The 18,882-nt window shown below is 46.7% G+C and overlaps 1 protein-coding gene across 2 annotated transcripts in view; it reads left to right on the top strand.

The window, feature by feature from the left end:
• The window catches only part of LOC102234387 (plexin-B2-like), a 142,367-nt gene that overhangs the window by 101,741 nt on the left and 21,744 nt on the right, over positions 1-18,882 (top strand). For both annotated transcript variants that reach the window (XM_023350590.1, XM_005811200.3), the window contains 7 exons: positions 13,729-13,894; positions 15,207-15,318; positions 15,414-15,522; positions 15,608-15,709; positions 16,446-16,541; positions 18,351-18,438; positions 18,543-18,724. In XM_023350590.1, coding sequence (XP_023206358.1) covers positions 13,729-13,894; positions 15,207-15,318; positions 15,414-15,522; positions 15,608-15,709; positions 16,446-16,541; positions 18,351-18,438; positions 18,543-18,724 — 855 coding nt within the window. The remainder of the gene's footprint in view (positions 1-13,728; positions 13,895-15,206; positions 15,319-15,413; positions 15,523-15,607; positions 15,710-16,445; positions 16,542-18,350; positions 18,439-18,542; positions 18,725-18,882) is intronic.

The following is an 18,882-nucleotide window of genomic DNA, read 5'->3' as shown; positions in this document are numbered from 1 at the left end:
AGTGGTGGTGGTGGTTGACCCCCGTCTACATCGACTCCGCACTGAGCAAGGGGTGAAATTGGCAGCTGAGATGGAGGAGCAATGCCGCATTAGCCATCCATCGCAAGAAATCAAGAAATATCCCTTAAAAATTCCCCAAAGTGAGGTTTTAAACACCACCCAGATAGGAAAAGCCAAGGCCGTGCAGCCACCCAGGATAAAGATAAAGGAGACACCTATTGAACCAGGGTTCTCCGCAGCAAAGTACGTTAAGGAGTTCTCGTTTGAAGAGAGCCGCAGTGAACTGAAAAAACCCAATGCGGGAAAAGTCAAGAATGAGCAGCCGACGGTCCCGGAAGAAGAAGGACCGATGAAACCAGCCAAGATTCGACCGCTGAACTCCCCCAGGAGAGAACCTCTTCGACAACAGCAGTATGAGGACATCAGTGACTCGGAGGACGAAGAGGAGCAACCGGAGATCGAACATCCTGGAGAAGAAGAAGAGGAGAGCGATCACGGCAGCGTCTTCTCCGACCCAAAGCAACTACCGGCCGAGCATAAGACACTCCGAACAGGACAGCATCGGGGTAAGAAGAAAGAAATAGAAACCTTTGACATCGAAGGATCTTCTGAGAGACTGGCAAGAGACGTGACCTGGGGTCCCGTGCAGGCTAAGGACGGACGGTGTACGTATGTACCAGAGGTCGGCCAAACCGAGTACCAGATCCCGGCAGGATGGGCCAGCAGATTGGGAGACCGGGTGCGGCTCGAGGTGGAAGCGACAATCGGAGAATGGGCTAACATCCTGATGACACCATCCTGCTCCACTCTGACAGCACACTATTCCCTGACTACCAACTTCAGGAATGCATACATTGGAATTATGTATGATGTGATGCTGCGACGACTGAAGAAAGCCGCCTTCAAATACTCCAGGGAGGCTCGACAGAAGCTGGACGAAGTGTCGGCTGATGAAGAGGAACCTCAGGCGACGTCTTCGGAGCCAGGACCACAGATCCCGGTGAGGCCACCAGGGGCGTTGGCTCAGCTACCTGCCGCTAATACGGGACAGGACGCTTACGCCGAGCTGAAGAATCTAAGGCTGGTGATTAGGAGTAAAAACGCAGACGAAAACAATGAGGAGTATCTAAAAGATGTTTGGCCAACTGTGTTGTCTACCACCAACCACGAGGGAGCCAAAAAGTTGTGGCTGACCAGCGTGACCTCGGACCCGATGGTTGGAACAGATTCAGCACAGAGCAACTATGAAAGGCTGGTGTTGGAGGACATGGATGATGAAGAGTCCCAGGTGAAGAGAGCTAGAGGACGACTGGACAAGGGAAGCCGGTTGGAACCGCTGTGGCACACACTTAAACAGACCGTTTCCCCTGCGAGATATGTGAAAGTACTGCGTGAGGTGACAAAAGGACGCAGAGGGGAGATCGTGTTCGTGAAGTTGCCAGTGAGAAGCACGACGGTCGCTCAGATGGATGTAGCGGTGCAGGGATTCGACCTGGAACAACAGTACTACGAGGACAAAAGGAAGAAGGAGGCTAGCCAACCGGCAAAGCCACCTGGAAGGGTTAACATCAGACAACCAGCCAACTTCCAGGGTAGACCGTTCCAGCAAGGAGCACCGCCATCCAACTTCCAGAGCAGACCGTTTCAACAAGGAGCACCGCCATCCAACTTCCGGAACCGGCCGTTCCAGCAGAAACCACCAGGACCGCAAGGGAAACCGACCAATCCTCCGGCTTCATCAAACCAGCCAGGAAAAGGTCAGTTCCTGACAGATGAGGAGTATAGGAAATTGAGCCAAGAAGAGAGGACGGCCCTCCGTGAGTCCCGTAAAGCCGGGGCCGGAGGGTCACCAAAGTAATGGCGTCCAGGTCGCGGGTCGTTTTAGAAAATGCCTACTGGGAAGGGGACGAAATCTACGCTAAAGTGGAAGGAGTGCCCTACCTAGTGGACACCGGAGCGGAGGTGTCGATGACCCGCAAAGACCTAAAAACAGCAGGACACCTGAAGGTTCAGTTTGCCAATGGAAAAATAGAAGAAATGCCATATGGGACCTGGAAAGGAGTAGTGTGGGTGAAAGGTCCCTACAATCTCCTCACAGTAAAAGACTTAGACGAACTCAGTAAAAAGAAAGGCACACATCGCCGACTGGAGCGAAGGCTGACGAGCTTGAAAGCAAGATTGGTGAAAGTCGGCCCAACACAAACAGGATCAGAGAAGCAAGACTGGTACAAACCGGTCGACATACCAACGGTGACAGAACAGAAACTTGAAGAGAGTGACTTCTCCCCGGCTGGGAAAGAGGAGCTACGTGAAATCATCGCTACAGCACAGGTAGCACGGTTCAAGAACGATTGTGGAGATTTGGGCCCAAAGTTTGTTCATCACATCGAAGGTGGGGTTCATCCACCTGTTCGGCAGTACCCGTTGAACCCAGGAGCAGTCGAGGAGATGGACAAGATCGTGAAGGAGCTGGGCGCCCTAGAGATCATCAGAGAGGAGCTCAACCCGATCACCAACAGCCCCATCCAGGCGGTGAAGAAACCTGAATCGGCTGGAGGGGGTTGGAGGCCAGTTATCAACTTCAAGGCCCTGAATCGGAGAACAATAGCAAACCGAGCCAGTTTGATCAATCCACAAGGAGCGTTGAAAACTCTTCGAGTCAAAAAGTTCAAGTCCTGCATCGATCTAGCCAATGGATTTTTCTCTCTACGCCTTGCCAGACAGTCGCAAGGTAAAACTGCATTCACCCACAAAGGCAAGAGCTATGTGTGGCAAAGGTTGCCCCAGGGATACAAGAACTCCCCAAATGTGTTCCAGTCAGCAGTGATGGAAGTATTGGGGGACGTAGGTGCTACTGTGTACATTGATGATGTTTTTATTGCTGATGACACCGAAGAAGAACACCTAGAGAGGCTACGAAAGGTGATTGAAAATCTCACCAAGGCAGGTTTGAAGCTAAACCTCAAGAAATGTCAATTTGGACAGTTCCAAGTGAACTATCTGGGTTTCCAAGTCACGTCGGACTTGGGACTCTCGGATGGGTACAGAGAAAAGCTGACGAACATTCAACCACCACAGTCAGAAAATGATTTGCAGAAAATATTGGGACTGTGCAACTATGTCAGAGACCATGTACCCAACTATCAGAAATATGCCAAACCTTTGTACCACTGCCTGAGGAAAAGTGAGGGCGACGAGAAAGACGGAAAAAGACCCTGGGTTTGGACAGCAGCAAATCAACAGAACCTAGAGGAACTGAGAAGGGCCATTCAAGCAGCTGTGAGATTGGAACCAAGGAGTTTGTCAGAAAGACTGGTGGCAGAGATCAGCTGCGAGAATGACGATGCCATGATCAAAGTGAGTAACGAAAATGGAGGCTTAGTTACCCTGTGGAGTTACACCCTAACTTCTGTTGAAAAGAAATACCCGCAGGAAGAGAAAGAGCTAGCGGTGTTAGCCCGCTATTGGGGTGTGCTGAAAGATTTAGCACAAGGACAACCAGTTAAAGTCATCACACAAAGCCAAGTTCACAAGTACCTAAGAAAAGGGACTGTGGAAAGTACTAAAGCAACCAATACTCGGTGGGGAAGATGGGAGGACATCTTGCTGGACCCGGAGCTTGAAATTGGGCCAGCACAACCTACCAGTAAGAAAAAACCACAAGAAACACTTGAGAAGCCAGGACAACCGGAATGGACAATCTACACCGATGGATCCAGAAAGGGGTCCGACCAGTCGGCATACTGGGGATTTATTCTGAAGCAGGACGGCAAAGAGAAATGCCGCCAGAAAGGAAAGGCCCCGGGTAGTGCTCAAGCCGGAGAAGTGACGGCAGTACTGGAAGGATTGCTGGAGCTGGTGAAAAGGAAAATCAAAAGTGCCAGGTTAGTAACCGACAGTTACTACTGCGCTCAGGCTCTCAGAGAGGACTTGGCCATTTGGGAAGAAAATGGTTTCGAGACAGCAAAGGGCAAGCCAGTGGCACACAAAGATTTGTGGAAAAAGATTGCTGAGCTGAAGCTGCAGTTGGAAATAGAAGTGCAGCACCAAAGAGCACACACGCATGAGGGAGCTCATTGGCGTGGGAATGATGAAGTGGACTGTTATGTCCAACAAAGGAAGATCGTCTTTGTCGGTACCGAGAAGTGGGACAGAACTCCCAAAGGACGGGAGGTCCCAGAAGAATACGTGGTCGAGGTCGTGCGGAGCGTGCATGAGGCCCTTGGACATGCAGGCGTGCGACCTACCCGTAAGGAACTGGAGGAGCAAGACCTTTGGATCCCAGTGAAACAAGTCCAACGCGTGCTAAGGGACTGTGAAGTGTGTGGTCAATACAACGCAGGTCGCCGAGGGCAGCGGATGGATGGGTTGTCCATCAAAAGCACGGTCCCCTGGGGCTCAGTCTGCATGGATGTTGCAGGACCCATGGGGATAACAGGAAGGAGAGGTGAGAAGTACCTCTTAGTGCTGGTGGATTCTATGTCGGGGTTTGTAACTACAAAAGCAGCCAGGAAAGCAAACGGCAATAGCGTTGTCGGCATGCTGGAACAAGTATGCAGTGCCCTGGGAATCCCGAAAGAGCTGCGCACGGACAATGGGACTCATTTCCGTAATTCACAGGTTGACCAGTGGTGTCAGAAGTATGGAGTAATGCGAGTTTACTCGCCACCCTACACCCCACAAGCTAACGGAGTGGTGGAACGAGCCATAGGGTTAGTGAAGAGCTGGATAGCTAAAAATGCTAACACCAACAGTTGGAGCACCCAAGCGGTGGAAATAGGGCAGGCCCTGAACGACAGAAGCAGAGCCGAAAGACCCGCCCCTGCGATGGAACTCAACCAACGGCCGTTCACCACGAAGGAAGTGGGGCGGGGCTTCAGCGACAAAAAGGAGAAGCTGACGCCCAGAGTGCCATTCCGAGAGGGACAGCGCGTGTGGGTCAAAGCAAGAGAACAACCTGTACATGCAGCAGTAAAACCCAAGTTTGAGACAACTGACATCGTCAAGAGAGTACTGGATAGAAACACAGTATTGCTGGAAAGAAAAGGGATCCAAGGAGTCGAGCAGCTCAAGCCGGTTCCTGACTAAAGCGAAACAGAAGCCGGTGAAATGGCCAGTGAATCATGTACCATTCCACCCTATCTCGGACTGGCCACCGTGAAAGGGGTGGTTGTAATTAGAAGAACCCCTTCAGGGATTTGGGCAGGACGAGCCCTGAAGAAATTGGATTGGGCCAAAAATGGAGTCCTGTCGGAAGACAGAGAGATGCTGGTTTGGAGGAAAGCTAAAAGCGGCTGCCCGGTTTGTTTAGCCGACCACCATCTTCCCATTATCTGGGAAGGACCGGGCCGTGAGAAGCCAAGACACCAGGAGGCTACCGCAGAGATGCTACAACACCTTCGCGTCTCCCCAGTCACGGTATTGAACAACACAGTCTGTGGGAACTGCCGAGTGGGTTACCTGCCCCGGCTTAAGTTGGAAACCCAATGGGGGTGGCTCCAGGAAAAACCAAGGACTTGTTATTGCACGTGGGACGGAGATGAGCTACACCACTGCCCTGTGTGCGAGGAACAGCTGAAGAGTGGAGAGGTAACACTGACAGGCGAAGCTGAAGGATGGCAAGTGACAAGATTTTACAGCTCGCTGCGATATTACAGAACCTATGGGCAAGTGCAGCCGAACTATGGGAGCTCCATACCGATAATATTACCAGGACCTTCCGCCCCTCCGAACACTCCAGAGGAACTGGACCCATGGGTGTGGAAGAGGGAAGAAGGGCCCCATGATGTCCTGTGGGATTCTGTTCAGGCCGCCTGGCCATATGACGCTGCTAGAGCATCCCTGTCGTGTCCACCATTGAATGCCAACCACTCTCCTGTGGTCTTCCGGGTACATCGGCCTCATGCATACCAACCATCAGCTGAGGAGCTAAGTGCACTCCCAGATGACGCCCGAGAGCAAGCCGTTAACGGTGGGTGGACAGGCCCCTGGGAACTAACCACCTGGGCACATCTAATTTTGGAGGTCATCAATGACTGCACGATACCCATAGTGGATCTGCCGGATGTACCAAGAGAAGATGGGGTGCGCAGCTCGGATATGTATTACTACACCACAGAGGTGGAAGGATGGGGCAGCAATGCGGTGAGACCAAAGGAGAAGTCTTGCCTGTACTGGGTGACAGCGGAATCCCAGTTTCGGGATGGAGTTTTGCAACACCCGGGAGGCGTGGCTCACAGGGCAAGTACGCCCTCTGATCCTAGCACCTCCTGTCATGTCCAGCTGTCAGTGCGCATGATCACCGTCCCCTATAAAGGGATCTACTCAGTCGGAGCAGCCATCAAAGTGGTACCAGACGAGCAGACTCACGCCACCGTGTCCAGTACGGAGCCGGAGCCTCCCAAGAAGAAACCCAAAACTCACGCCTGGCAGAAGCTCGCCTCAGCATTTCCATGGAGAAAGACAAACCAAGACTGATGGACGCACCGGAAGGAGGAAAACGAGTCGTCGAGTCTGCAGGTCAGCAAAAAACCAAAAAACGAAAGGGGAGACAGTGTTTTGTGACTAGATTGTTCAAAGTGGGGGTTGGAGTCTCATCGGGACTGTCAGACAGAGGCCCGTTTTTAAAACTCCCTACCACCTCCATTCTACTAGATATGCCAAGAGAAGATTTCACTGTTTCCAATCCGCTCACCGAGGCCTATTTTCTTAAGTATCTCATATATCTCCGACCCACCAATTTCCAAAACGTAAAAGAGGTGGGGGAAAGTGAAGAATACACGACGCCCCCTGCCATGAAGCCACATTTATTTATCCCTACCGCACCGCCCGCTTGGAAAGGAAGAGGATCCGACAACACGGTTAATGTTGCATCAATCTCCCCTATGTGCCCAAGATCTCTACCATGGACTTTTAATACAGTGTATTTCAGGTTACAGGGGATCGAGCTACGGATTAGGTGGGGTCCCCATTATCTTGAACCACTGCAAGGACTGTATTGTGAAATTTCACTCAATGACATGGTCATTTGGACCACTTCACGAAGTATGGCGAGAACTATAGTAAAGAGGGAAATAAATCCAGAATGTTATATATTTAATAACACCAGGCTTCCATTGAAATTGGAAATAGACAGGGTCTACCCCAATCCACCACACCAGAGGATTTTTACTCCGTCAACCTGGGGGTACCGCACTAGACTAACTCTGCATGGACAATCATTGTACACCTATATCTCCGTACCTGCCCCAATAGGGTACAAACACGAATCCTGGCAAGACCAGGCGCTGAAAAATGGAACCGCCCCAGGCCCATTCCCTAGGCCGGACTACTGGAGGGTGTTCCACTGGAAGTGGGTGTGGAGGGGGTTGGAGCCTGATTTACCCTACCCCTCTCCCATATATACAGCCCTGCAGCAGGGAAGGGCCACCAGACGGGTTGGAAAGAACCCTGCCAACCAAGGCCACCTCAACTCTTTGAGAAAAATCTGTACAGCGCCTGATACAGCGGATCCCAGAGAAGCACTAATCTGGCCAGGATGGATGCTATCGGCATGAGGCGCCGACCTACAGACCCGGAGTTGCTGGATGTTACATCGGAATCAGACAGCTCTACTGACACCGACGACGACTCGGAAATCTCTAACGAACCCTTGCTACGGAAAACGACTACGATAACCAGAAAAACCCTATGCCTGAAAGGGCTGCTAACGCTTCTTGCCCTGCTGTTTGCTGCTGCTGTTCTTGCTACTATCTTCTACTTCATCGGAGTTGGACCGTGGTATCTTACGCATACAAGAGTCACCTACGGACATTCTAAGTACGCTAACTTCAATTGTTGGAATACAAGCACCACGGCTATTTTTGTACCATGGAACAACGAAACATCTGTCCAGAACCGAACCGGGCTGTTCGCCAAAGACAACGGGAAAAAGTACGTGGAGCGCCGAGCCTTCGGATTGAACGACTCCACTCTGGACGACCTTCTGAATCGCACCTGGGAGATCTACAACTATGACTTCCTCGAAACTGGAGTGCTCTGCTGGATACGGGTTCTGCAAAACAAAGAACGACGGACCGTCAGATGCAACTGGATTCACCCGGACCGAGGTATGCCAGAATGGCATTGCAACATGGCTTGTCGATCGCTGCTATTGATGCCAAGTCAAGGGTACTGGGATACCGAAGTAGTATACCCAGCCCCACACAGGTCCTCAGGCTGTCGGGCCTGGCTTCCACGAGGGGAGTTTTGGGGAGACATCCACCTGAACTGCAGAAAGGATGACATCATCCCAACAGCACCAACGGGCAACTGGACCTATCGAAATGCCTCCCGAGGTAATCTTCCAGTCAATACAACGATGCTGCCTACATCAGCCAATTTGACCAACATGACGGCTTTCCTGATCAGACAAGGACCTAGACGGTTTATGTATGATGAGGAGCAAAAGCACTGTTATAGACACCACTTTAGTTGGTTAAATCCTTGCCTCTGGAATAAGTTTGTGCAATGTGCAGGACGGAATTATATAGTTACAGCCATAGAAGAATACTGGGCTGATTTGTGGCACTCTACACGCACAATCCGTACAGAAGTTGAAACCTGGCTGAATAACTCATTCCCATGGACATACATAGCCAAAGACCAGACGTTCTTTATGGGAGACTTCCCGGAGGGAACGGTTCGCTCTCATACTGGTTTGGAGGAGCTACACATTGCCAATTTGCGTACACAACCCCTTCCAACTCCTGATGACCTTCTGAAAGTTCCTAAAAATGACTTTGCAAAAATTGACAAATGTGTCGCCAAAAGAATTTTTGAGAGCCTTAATGACACCTGTTGGAGGAAAACCCACTCATCGCCACGTTGTGACCTCTGGCAAACTGGGAACGCTCTTCACTCCACCTGGAGGTACAACTGCCCTGATCCTGACAAAGCACCTACTGCTAAGTGGGCTTTGCGGGCCTGGTATGAAGATTACACTCGAAATTGGGAATACGAGTGGTGGGGACTCCAACAAGATGAGTTCGAAGCTTGGGTAACACCATGCCTCACGGAATCAACAAACTACTGGGTCAAGTACCAGTACATCGCCACGGTTTATTCGAAAGACCGCATGATTTGGCCTGGGGTTTTTTGGAGACCTGACAGTTATGTCAACCCGAGACCCTGGCGCATGAGCTGTAGAAACACAACGAGACGGGTCCTCGAATGCATAATCAGTTTGGCCAGAAGACCATGCCAAACCGTTCGAGGTTGGGAAAGCTACTGCGAGGAACATTATGCAGAGGAGTATGACACTCACTCTTCTGAGGTTACTTGGCGGAAAATCAATGGCACATGGCGGAGGGCCATAGTGAGTGGACGGACATGCACCGACGCAATCCTAGGATATCATCTTCAGAAGCGCAAGAGCATTCTTGGACTACCCGTTCCGTTCATTCCAAATCCCCTTATAGCCATCGCCGAAGGACATGCTTTTCGGAAAAGTCTGTGTGAAGGGAACATCGACTCAGGGTTTGACTGGGTAGGACCCAACCTGTTGTATTCCAATCTCACCTGCTCCACCACTATGGAGCATTGGCAGCAATGTGGGGAAGGCTCTAATAAACATGACTGTTTCTGGTATGAGACTATGGGAGCAACTTTGGTGGCCGTCGCCACCGAGGTTGTGGAAGAAATTGCTCATGTGGTAGAAGAAGGCCTCAACATTGTTGAACAGTGGCTGCTAGACGCTTTGAGCGTGCTATGGCCATATCTCTTAGGACTCCTGGGCGTCGCCGTAGCAATACTCATCGGCAAAATCGTCTTGGAGGCGTGGCTGAAAGCACTTTGTCGTTGCAAAAAGAGGAACTACCAGCCCCTCCCCCCTAAGGAGGAGCCTACTTCTGCATAAGAGAGAGCTGCCGTGTGCCTGCGAGCCATTCAACCTTCATCGCAGCTGCCGACAGGACCTGATCCAGAGCGACCATCATCTCACATCATGGAAAACAACTCTTCGACCAACTCATCAAATCCCAACTCACTTTTTGCACCGATTCAAGTGAGTACCATTGAGCACTTAGGGATTACCCTGGCCTGGGTAGTCTTCTGCCACACCGGTCCTTGGCCCAAGGAACATCCTATGAGGATCTTCGTCGCGCTACAAGGATATGCCAAGCTTATCCTCCGTCCAATCATTCTCCACAGATGGGGGTTGGCTTCGTCCCTCTTTGCCTGTTACTTGATGGGCCGTACTCGCATCAATTGGCGCAGGGGCGTTGTGGTCTGCCTGTGGCTCATCACCGATACCGCAGCCCTGATACTGGAATTGGTCCTGGGGGGCGCACAAGCTACACGAACCGCCCCATTTAAGATTCTCACAGCCATTCTAGAAGGGCTTTTCGCAGTATCTATCCTCATCTACTTAGCGCGCCAGGCCTTGGCTATCAAGGGTCGAGGACGGCGAATTTGGATGCAAAAGTGGGTAATTCTGGCTCTTTGGGCAACGGTTTGGGGGATCCTGGTGGTCCTCTACTGGCTTCATGAGACCTCGGACCTCGCCATTGTTGTCTGGCTGATGACCTACGCGGCAATATTCCATGATTCAGCTCATGTCTATGATCGAGGTGAACCAGCACCAGATCATGACATTTCGGCTCCTGTGATTAATTCACCTTGGCTCGCAAAACAAGCTGGCACACGGGCTTAAAACCAGCCTACTCTCTCAGCTTTCGCTTTAGCATTTTCGTCATTGTAAGTACATGTAGTTAATCAATAACCACTGATCATGAAGTTACCTGGGTTACTGTTTCTCCTCAGGCATCAACCTGCTGTGTGGGATGTGGGATCACCGCAGAATCCTATGGATTCATTTGGGTGGCATCGTCCGCCCGCTGGTGTCACAAATGCGTGAGCAGCCATTTTAATGATGTAACGGCAATTCTCTGCGCCACAGGGCTGGAGGATTTGCCCTACATAGCGGATTCCACATCTAGATCCCTGGAACGGGTGCACAAAATCGTGTGGACCTCTGCATTTGGCCTAGCCGACGACGACTTCCCAGCATCTCCATTGTATACGGGGCTACGGCTGCCCGTAATTCATAAGTTGTGGGAACACCAACTTACTCGGCAATGCCTCCCAACTTTACATCTGTTGGATGGCCGAGTTGTGGCGGTGGGCGACTATCTTCCGCCTACACGTCCCGTGTCTCCGGATTTGTTTATCGACGTCGGATGCCAAGCCAGCAGTGCGACTAACGAGAGAGGTACCCAAACTGAGAACCTCAGTTCATCTCCCCAAGCATGCCAGACTGAGGACATCCTTTCCCCTTCATCTCCATCACCAAGTGATATGGATTTCCAGGATCTGCTGGCAGAGTTGGACGGCTACTGCAACCATCCATCAACGATGCCAGACTTCGGCATGGATTTGCCTTCGCCTCTGCCGCCTCCGCTGGAACGTTCCACCCTTTCCGTCTCAGGTGACTCTACACTTGACAACGATTTGGGCGCAGAACGCTGGCTTTCTCCGCCATCCAATCTGTCGGAGTATGCGGTTGTGGATTCCTGGACACCTTCATTGTCTCCGGTTACCTGCTATGAGCGGGACATCCTCACTATCACTTGTGATGATGGACTTGATCTCTTTTGACTTTGGACTCTGTGTTTTCTGCGAAGCACCGTCCGATCTCATGGAGGGGGTGTCAAGAAAACTGGCATAGGGTGTGAGATCTTTCCGGGTGCATGCAGAAAAGGGTGCATAGAGGCCTAAGAGAAAATAAGTAATCTTGTAGTTTGATTAAAAGCTAATTAAATTGAATATGAAGGAATGGTAAAATGAATACAAGTAATCACATAATAACCTTCTGAAATGTATTATCTGAAATGTGATCTGTAATGATTTCTGTAATGAATTAACTGTGGAAAGATTATGGTTGATGAATTATAATAAGTAAGAGATGTGATTGATTGTTAACTAAGGATCAAACTTGTGATAATGTGAAGTTGTAATCATTTGAAATTAATTCAACAGGTTTAACAACAGATTTAATGTGTTTAATGAGCTATAATATATAATAGTGGGTTATAGAAAAAGAGAGGAATACAGCACAGTCCTGAAACAGGAAATGTCGCAAGCAGTTCTGAACAGATGGTCAGACCGCACAGGATGGTTGGAGTGTTGAGTTTGGCTGAAGCAACGGAGAAAGGAGAAGTACGGGACTTTCCACTATGGTCAGAAAAAATAGGTTGAGAAATGTGGGGGCTTTTTCATGAGAGACAACAGATGTGAAGAAAGTCACGTAGACCCAACCTCCCCATACACACACATGGTGGTGAGATGCATAAAAAGGGGCTGAAAAGAGGAACCAGCCGTTCCCAGTCCGACGGCGCAGAAGGAGAGACAACTTGCTGAAGCAGATTGAGCCACGGACCGCACTTCAGAACCACGGGGGAGCTCGGACTTCACACCGCCAAGAAAGGACTGGGTTCCATCGCCCCATCCCTGGTTCTTCATTCGATCGTCGGTCTCGTCTCAGCCCAGCACTTACAAACTCTGCAACAAGACTTGGAGGAAGGACAAAGCTCCCTCAGGGATGAGGAACTGGGTTTTGCAAAAGGATTCGGACCCGTTCTGCTTTGTTTCTTTTCTAAAGAGGGTTTTTTCCACACAAGGCAAAGACCTCAACCAAGGATGCTAGAAATTCCTGTTGCCAAAGATCCACCATCGTCTGGGTATGAGTTGAATCTGCTCATTGAAATTCCATCTCAGAACTTGCGACTTTAGTCAGGGAAAAGAGGACAGGGTAGTATGATTGTACATGTAAATTTTATTACACTGTTTTTGAATTATTTACGATTGATTATTGATTTGTATGTCGCATATCCCTGCTTAAGCTTGCTTAATAAATTTATACTATAAAATTCTAAAGAGGTTGGTGGACATTGGAATTAGTAAAGTCATTTAATCTTCGTTCAGTTCTTTTAATTAAGGTAAAACTAATGTACATGATTCCAGTAAATAGGAGGCTTCATAATTTCCTTTGGTGAGAATAAATAATGACCCTGGGACTTACATCTAAGTCACTAAACATAATCTAGCCGGTTCCAAGTGCAAGTTATGATTAGAAAGTGGGCTACCGTTAACAGAAGTGGTTATTGGAATTATGCAGCTGTGAGGGCTACTCAGCTGATTGTTTCTTAACTGTAAAGGGTCATAACTTCTGGATTGAAGGTAGTTAGAGCTAGACGAATCACTTTCGCCACCAGTTTAAATAGATTATCTCTTATAGAGTACTTTTAGGGTAATACCCAGGTCTCAGAGATTTTCCGGACCTGTTAGACAGAGAACTGGTCAGTAGGCAGCCCTGGGTAGTAGTGAGGAGTGGGCGGGGCTGACTATTGCAGGATAACCTTCAGGATCTAAAATCTCTAGTGGAAGAAAAGTGATTTTGTTCTGGAGCTTCTAAAGTTCAGAAGCTTCAGAGGATGAAGAAGTTTGAAATTAAAACTTCAGCAGCTAAATTAAAACAGTTGAGGTCAGCAAAGAGTAATGAGGAGCTCATGTTTGAACAGCGCAGTTGAATCGTAATTATTACTGCATCACACACTCTCTCACACACTTTCATGTCCCTCACTCAGTCAGGGAAACACATTTCATCAGGTTTAATCCAGTCTCCCTGGCCAGTTTCAGTAGAAACATTGCTGCAGACGTTGAGACGTGTCTCTGTCCTGTTTGTCTCTGCAGGTGGACATCAGGATCCCGTCTCTGCCCCGGCTGAGGGACAGCGACCAGCTGCACTGCCTCTTCAATTCGTTAAAATCCGACGCCGTGGCGCGTAAAGACAGTCCGACGGTGGTGGTCTGTTCGCTTCCCGACCCTGGAAAAGTCCCGCTCACTCCGGAGCAGCAGGGTACGATTCGCCACAGATTCTTATTTAAACTCTCAGTCGTTTTTATTCTGTAGGCACGTTGCATATTGTTGTTCACATTGGGAAATTTCGGGCATGTGCATAAATTAACAAAGTGAAACCTGGAGAAGTAGCTATTATTAATTCACTGCAGTGCGCCACAGCAAAGGGAAAATAAAGCAGAAAAACTCAAAACCACTGATAATTTTTTTTCTCGCTCTCTATGATGGCCACACTACACGCAGACCCGTTACCATGGCAACTGACTCACAACAGCTTCACTATGTGTATCAAGATTCAACACTAAAAACACTCAAACATTTCCCTCACAGAGCAGAACATTCAGTCCATTTATGTTTATAGCCTTGATGTTTATTTTCTGATCATTAGAACTGAGCGCTGTGGTAGATTAGCTACCGGTGATATTAGCTAAGATTGATTAGCTAATCTAAACACCTGCTCTACTGATGATCTGTCAGAGTTGGTGTGTGAACCAACTTTTTTTATTTCTCAACGACCCAAAACACACAGAACTCCACAACACGTCTACATGTTCATGTTGTCATAGTCTGAACTTCTTCCTGACCTTGTTATCTAATTGTCTTTGTGTTGACAATTAGTAGCAAAGCTTTCGTCCCTTTTTCTTTTACACATCAGCCGTACATTTAAGATTTACTGTTATATTGATAACTTAACAGCTAAAACCAAAGCTGGTCATTGTTAGCAAGCAGCTTTTTGCCCTCCAGCAGGAATGGGCTCGGGGTTTTGTTCTTGTGGCGTCACTGGAACAGGTTCATAGTAGAAATGCATAAAAAATGCATTTCCTTTTTTTTAACCTAAAGTGCAATAGCAGCATTTATTTAGTGCATGTCTCGGCCCCCAACTACAATTCCAGAATTATGCAAATTTCCTTGTTATTGTTATCAAAACAAATATTTTCTACATCTGTTAAAACTGTCACCATGTTGGGGCAGCTTGAGACAGAAAAGATGATCTCCTCCACTTCCTCCATGAGCTGCTTTTACTTCTAAAGAAATGCACCAAAACCAACCAATCAGAGCCAGGAGGAGGGGCTTAGTGCTGTCAATTAACCTCATGTCCTCGCTGCTAAATGCGCTAATGACCAATAAACAACTTACTGTAACAGGAAAACTGTTTATCTGCAGTCATCGGTGGCTATGCTAACTAGCTTTAGCGTTCATGACAGGCTGTGCTAGCAGTTTCTGTCTGCTACCATTCTCCACTCTTGTTCACAAATGGCCCCCGCGCCGCAGTTTGGACCCCCCTGAACCTCTGATTCTCCCTCTGTGTTCAGACTTCGTGTCCGTCCCAGTGAAGGTTCTGCTGAACCAAACGGTTGAAGTAACTTCCGGAGAATATCACTTCTACAACTGTGCAGCTACCGTTTGGAAGAACCCCAACACACCGTAAGCTGCATCTCACACACACACCCACCCACACACACACACACACACACATTAACACCCAGCATGATGCAGCCACATGTCTCACCTGTTTCCAGGTGCATTTCCTGTGTGACCAGTCAGTGGGGCTGCCAGTGGAACACCAGGGATCACACCTGCAGTGATAAAGACGAAGCTCTGGATGCTCACATAGTCAAACCTTCACAGGTAATTTGTTTACCAGAAATTCAGCCACCAAAGGTTAAAATCCTGGTAGAAAATATCTAAACTTGCATTTATTTCTCTTCTGAAGCCGGAAAATTGTCCTCAGTTTGAGTCTCCGGAGCCGTTGCTGATCCCTGTCGGCTACAAAAAGCCCATCGTCTTCCAGGGAAGGAACCTGGACATCTACGAGGTGCAGCTCAGTCACACCTGATCAATTCACAATTACCAATCAATTAATGGCATAATAAGTTAATCATTTACAGTCATTAAGGAGATTCTTCCCTTTAATATTGTTGAAAAGCCGCCATTTTGAGAAACGCTGCAAACATTTGACACCCTAGTTTGCACTACCTGCCTCTTTGGCCTGTTTTAAAAAAAAAAGTTAAATAAAGATTATTATTTTTTGAAACACAAGACTTTATAATCTATTTTAATTATTGTTGTTTTGCATGTTGTGTTTGTTTTTGGGGATATTTAAAATGTTTCCCAGTTCCAGTGTTAAATGTTCTTTAGAAGCTATATATATATACACTGTATATATATACAGTAGATATATATATATCTACTGTATATATATAGATATATACATATCTATATATATTATTTAAAAATGGTCTTAAAATGACAATATTATTGTTTATCAAATCATTTCTAGGACAATTTATTGTCTAGCAAAATTCATCACGACATGCCTACATGTGCAGATTTACAAACAATGCATCTAAAAACCATGTTTATGCTCATTTATTGTGTTTTAAAACACAGTTTGCCTAAAAAATAGAAAACTTGTTGGTGGAATACAGTTAAAAGGCTTTTTGATAATTTTCTAATTTATTACGATGCAAATTAAATGTTTTTACTAATAAGGCAAAGAGTAACCCAAAAAAATCAAATGATTTAAGTATTGGAATTGCATCTTTCTGCAGGGGATGAGCTTCACCATTGGCACGGAGCTGATGAAGGACACAGAAGAAAGCGTGATGAAGGTTGAAAACTCAAAGTTCAGATTCAACGGTTACCAGGTGAGTTTGAGACGCAGATTTTTCCCTGAGTCTGGAAGTTTGTGGTTCAGATTGTTAAAATAAGTCAGAAAATAAAGCATCTTAAAGGAGAGCAATCAATGTTGTGGGCAAACAGCGACAGATTAAACCCGTTTAACCCACTTTAAGAAACACTCTGATTATTTAATTGAAACATCAGCAGCAGCAGTCGGCTCTTCACCGCCTCCTAAAATCAGCCGCTTTGATTACTGTTGATTTAGAAGTTGCTCAACATGATTGCAACATTTATTTTGTTAGCTTAAAACTCGGTGTCATTATGCACGTCATGATTAGTTGTTTATATATATATATTTTGCTCATGAATGTAGATAAAAAGTTGAGGTTTCTGCTAAGAAACAGCTAAATGCTGTTTGTTTGCTTCCACCTCGTTCTCTCCCATTTTCCTCCCTCTGATTCCCTTTTATTTCTTCCACTTTTTGCTCTTTATCCTTTTTTTCCCTGAAAACCTCCAGAAGAAAACATCCTCTGATTTATGAGCACAATTGTGCGCGTTTGAGTTGACCTTCACAGTTGGAGCGAGGCGGTGTAATTTAGCATCAAGCTGCAAGCAGAAGGGGGACGAGCTTTTATTTGTTTCACCGCAAATCCAAACAGGAAAGTTTGGACTTATTTTGCTGGTGTTGTGAGGACACAAATGTTTTAAAAGGTCACCTGACGCAGCTGCACAATCGCACAGTTTTGAAAATGAGACAAATCCTCACTTTCATAACATCTGTTCAGTTAATATTTGTCTCTCCTTCTATTTTGAGCATTTTCTATATAAATGAAGCATCTTTGTGATTTGTGTTGCACTGAAACTGTGATGTTTGGTTCAGTAAAAGCTGCTAGTTTTCTACTGGATTTCAACTTTAATGATTAATACTAAAATGTCTTTTCTGAAAATCATGTTTCTGCATAAAATCAAGCAGAAATTACATAAATATTGTTAAAATTTTACTAGCCCCACCCCCAAAAATTCTTGGCTCCACCCATTTTTGGTGTGATCAGTTTTGTATCCTTTTATCATAATAAAAAAGGTATTTGAGTCAAATTTTGAAGTAATGAGACTACGAAAGTGACACAAAGTATTGTTAAGTATTGTGTATCCAATAAATGCTAACTGTTAGCATTTTTCTCTGCTACACAATAATAATTTAGTAACAATTAATGAAATAGTGGAAATGTTTCCACTGACAGTTGCACTTTTAGTTGAAATGACAATTATTTGCATTTGAGCTAATAGTTTTCCTGTTAGCACAAATGCTACTGCTAACTGACAGTTATCATTAGCATGGCACCTTGTATACCATTAGCTGATAGACTAACTGTTAGCATTTTTACACGCTACAGTCCAATAAAAATGAACTGTAGCCTGTCCCACAAATACTGTTAGCAAAAAGCTAACTGTTAGAAGACAGTTGTACTTTTAGTTAGCAGTTTATTTATTCAAATGTCAACTGTTAGCTGATTTTTAGCTTTTTTGTTTAGTGTGTTAGCTGAGATAAATGAAGTTACATTATTAAATGAAGACACTGAAAGTATTTTATCCATCTAAAGGTTCTGCTTCAAATCAGTTTGTCAATCAATATGTCGACAAACAGACATGACTTTAGAGTTACTGACAGAGTTTGTTCATTTTAAAAATGTAGAAGTTAAACATGGACAAAAGAAAACTAGATGTTGCAGAGAGATGATTGTTGTAAAAATAGGTTTTTTGGCTATAAAAGCCTTCGCCTGTAGGAGTTTTGTTTGTACCTGTGAAGAAACAATGCTGTATGTCTCTGTGTGCAGTTTGCTTACGACGAGCAGCAGGAGGTGAACATTTCTTTCCATATCAAAGTCCAAGACAGGAACACTAAGATTGACAGCACGCTGACAGGTTGGTGTGTCGCTCTCAAACACAGAGAAAAGCGAAATAAAGAAGTTTTTCCTCTTATTTCCAGTTCTGATCCAGTTGCATCCCCTCTTATCTTCCCCTCCCAGTCACGCTGTATAGCTGCTCAGTGGGAAGAGAGGACTGCAGTCTGTGTAAACACGCCGACAACAAGTACAACTGCGAGTGGTGCGAAGAAACCCCTCGCAAAAACAATAATGAACGGTGTCTATACAAGGAGATCTGCAAGTCACCAAAACTGGCTCAGTGTCCCGATCCGACTATCACTGACGTGAGTCATCAAAACCAAAGTTTCCTCCTGCTACTTATCATCATCAAACACTGCACCACCACACAATACACCACCAGAACTTTGAGGTACTTTCCAAAAGCTTCCAGGTACTTTCATGTAACTTACTGGCTGCTTTCCTGAATTTTAGGCAAAGCGTT

The sequence above is a fragment of the Xiphophorus maculatus genome, chromosome 17, assembly GCF_002775205.1.
Source record: "Xiphophorus maculatus strain JP 163 A chromosome 17, X_maculatus-5.0-male, whole genome shotgun sequence".
Taxonomy (NCBI): Eukaryota; Metazoa; Chordata; class Actinopteri; order Cyprinodontiformes; family Poeciliidae; genus Xiphophorus; species Xiphophorus maculatus.
The sequence above is the reverse complement of the archived record's forward strand: the minus strand, read 5'-3'. Positions and strand labels throughout refer to the sequence as shown.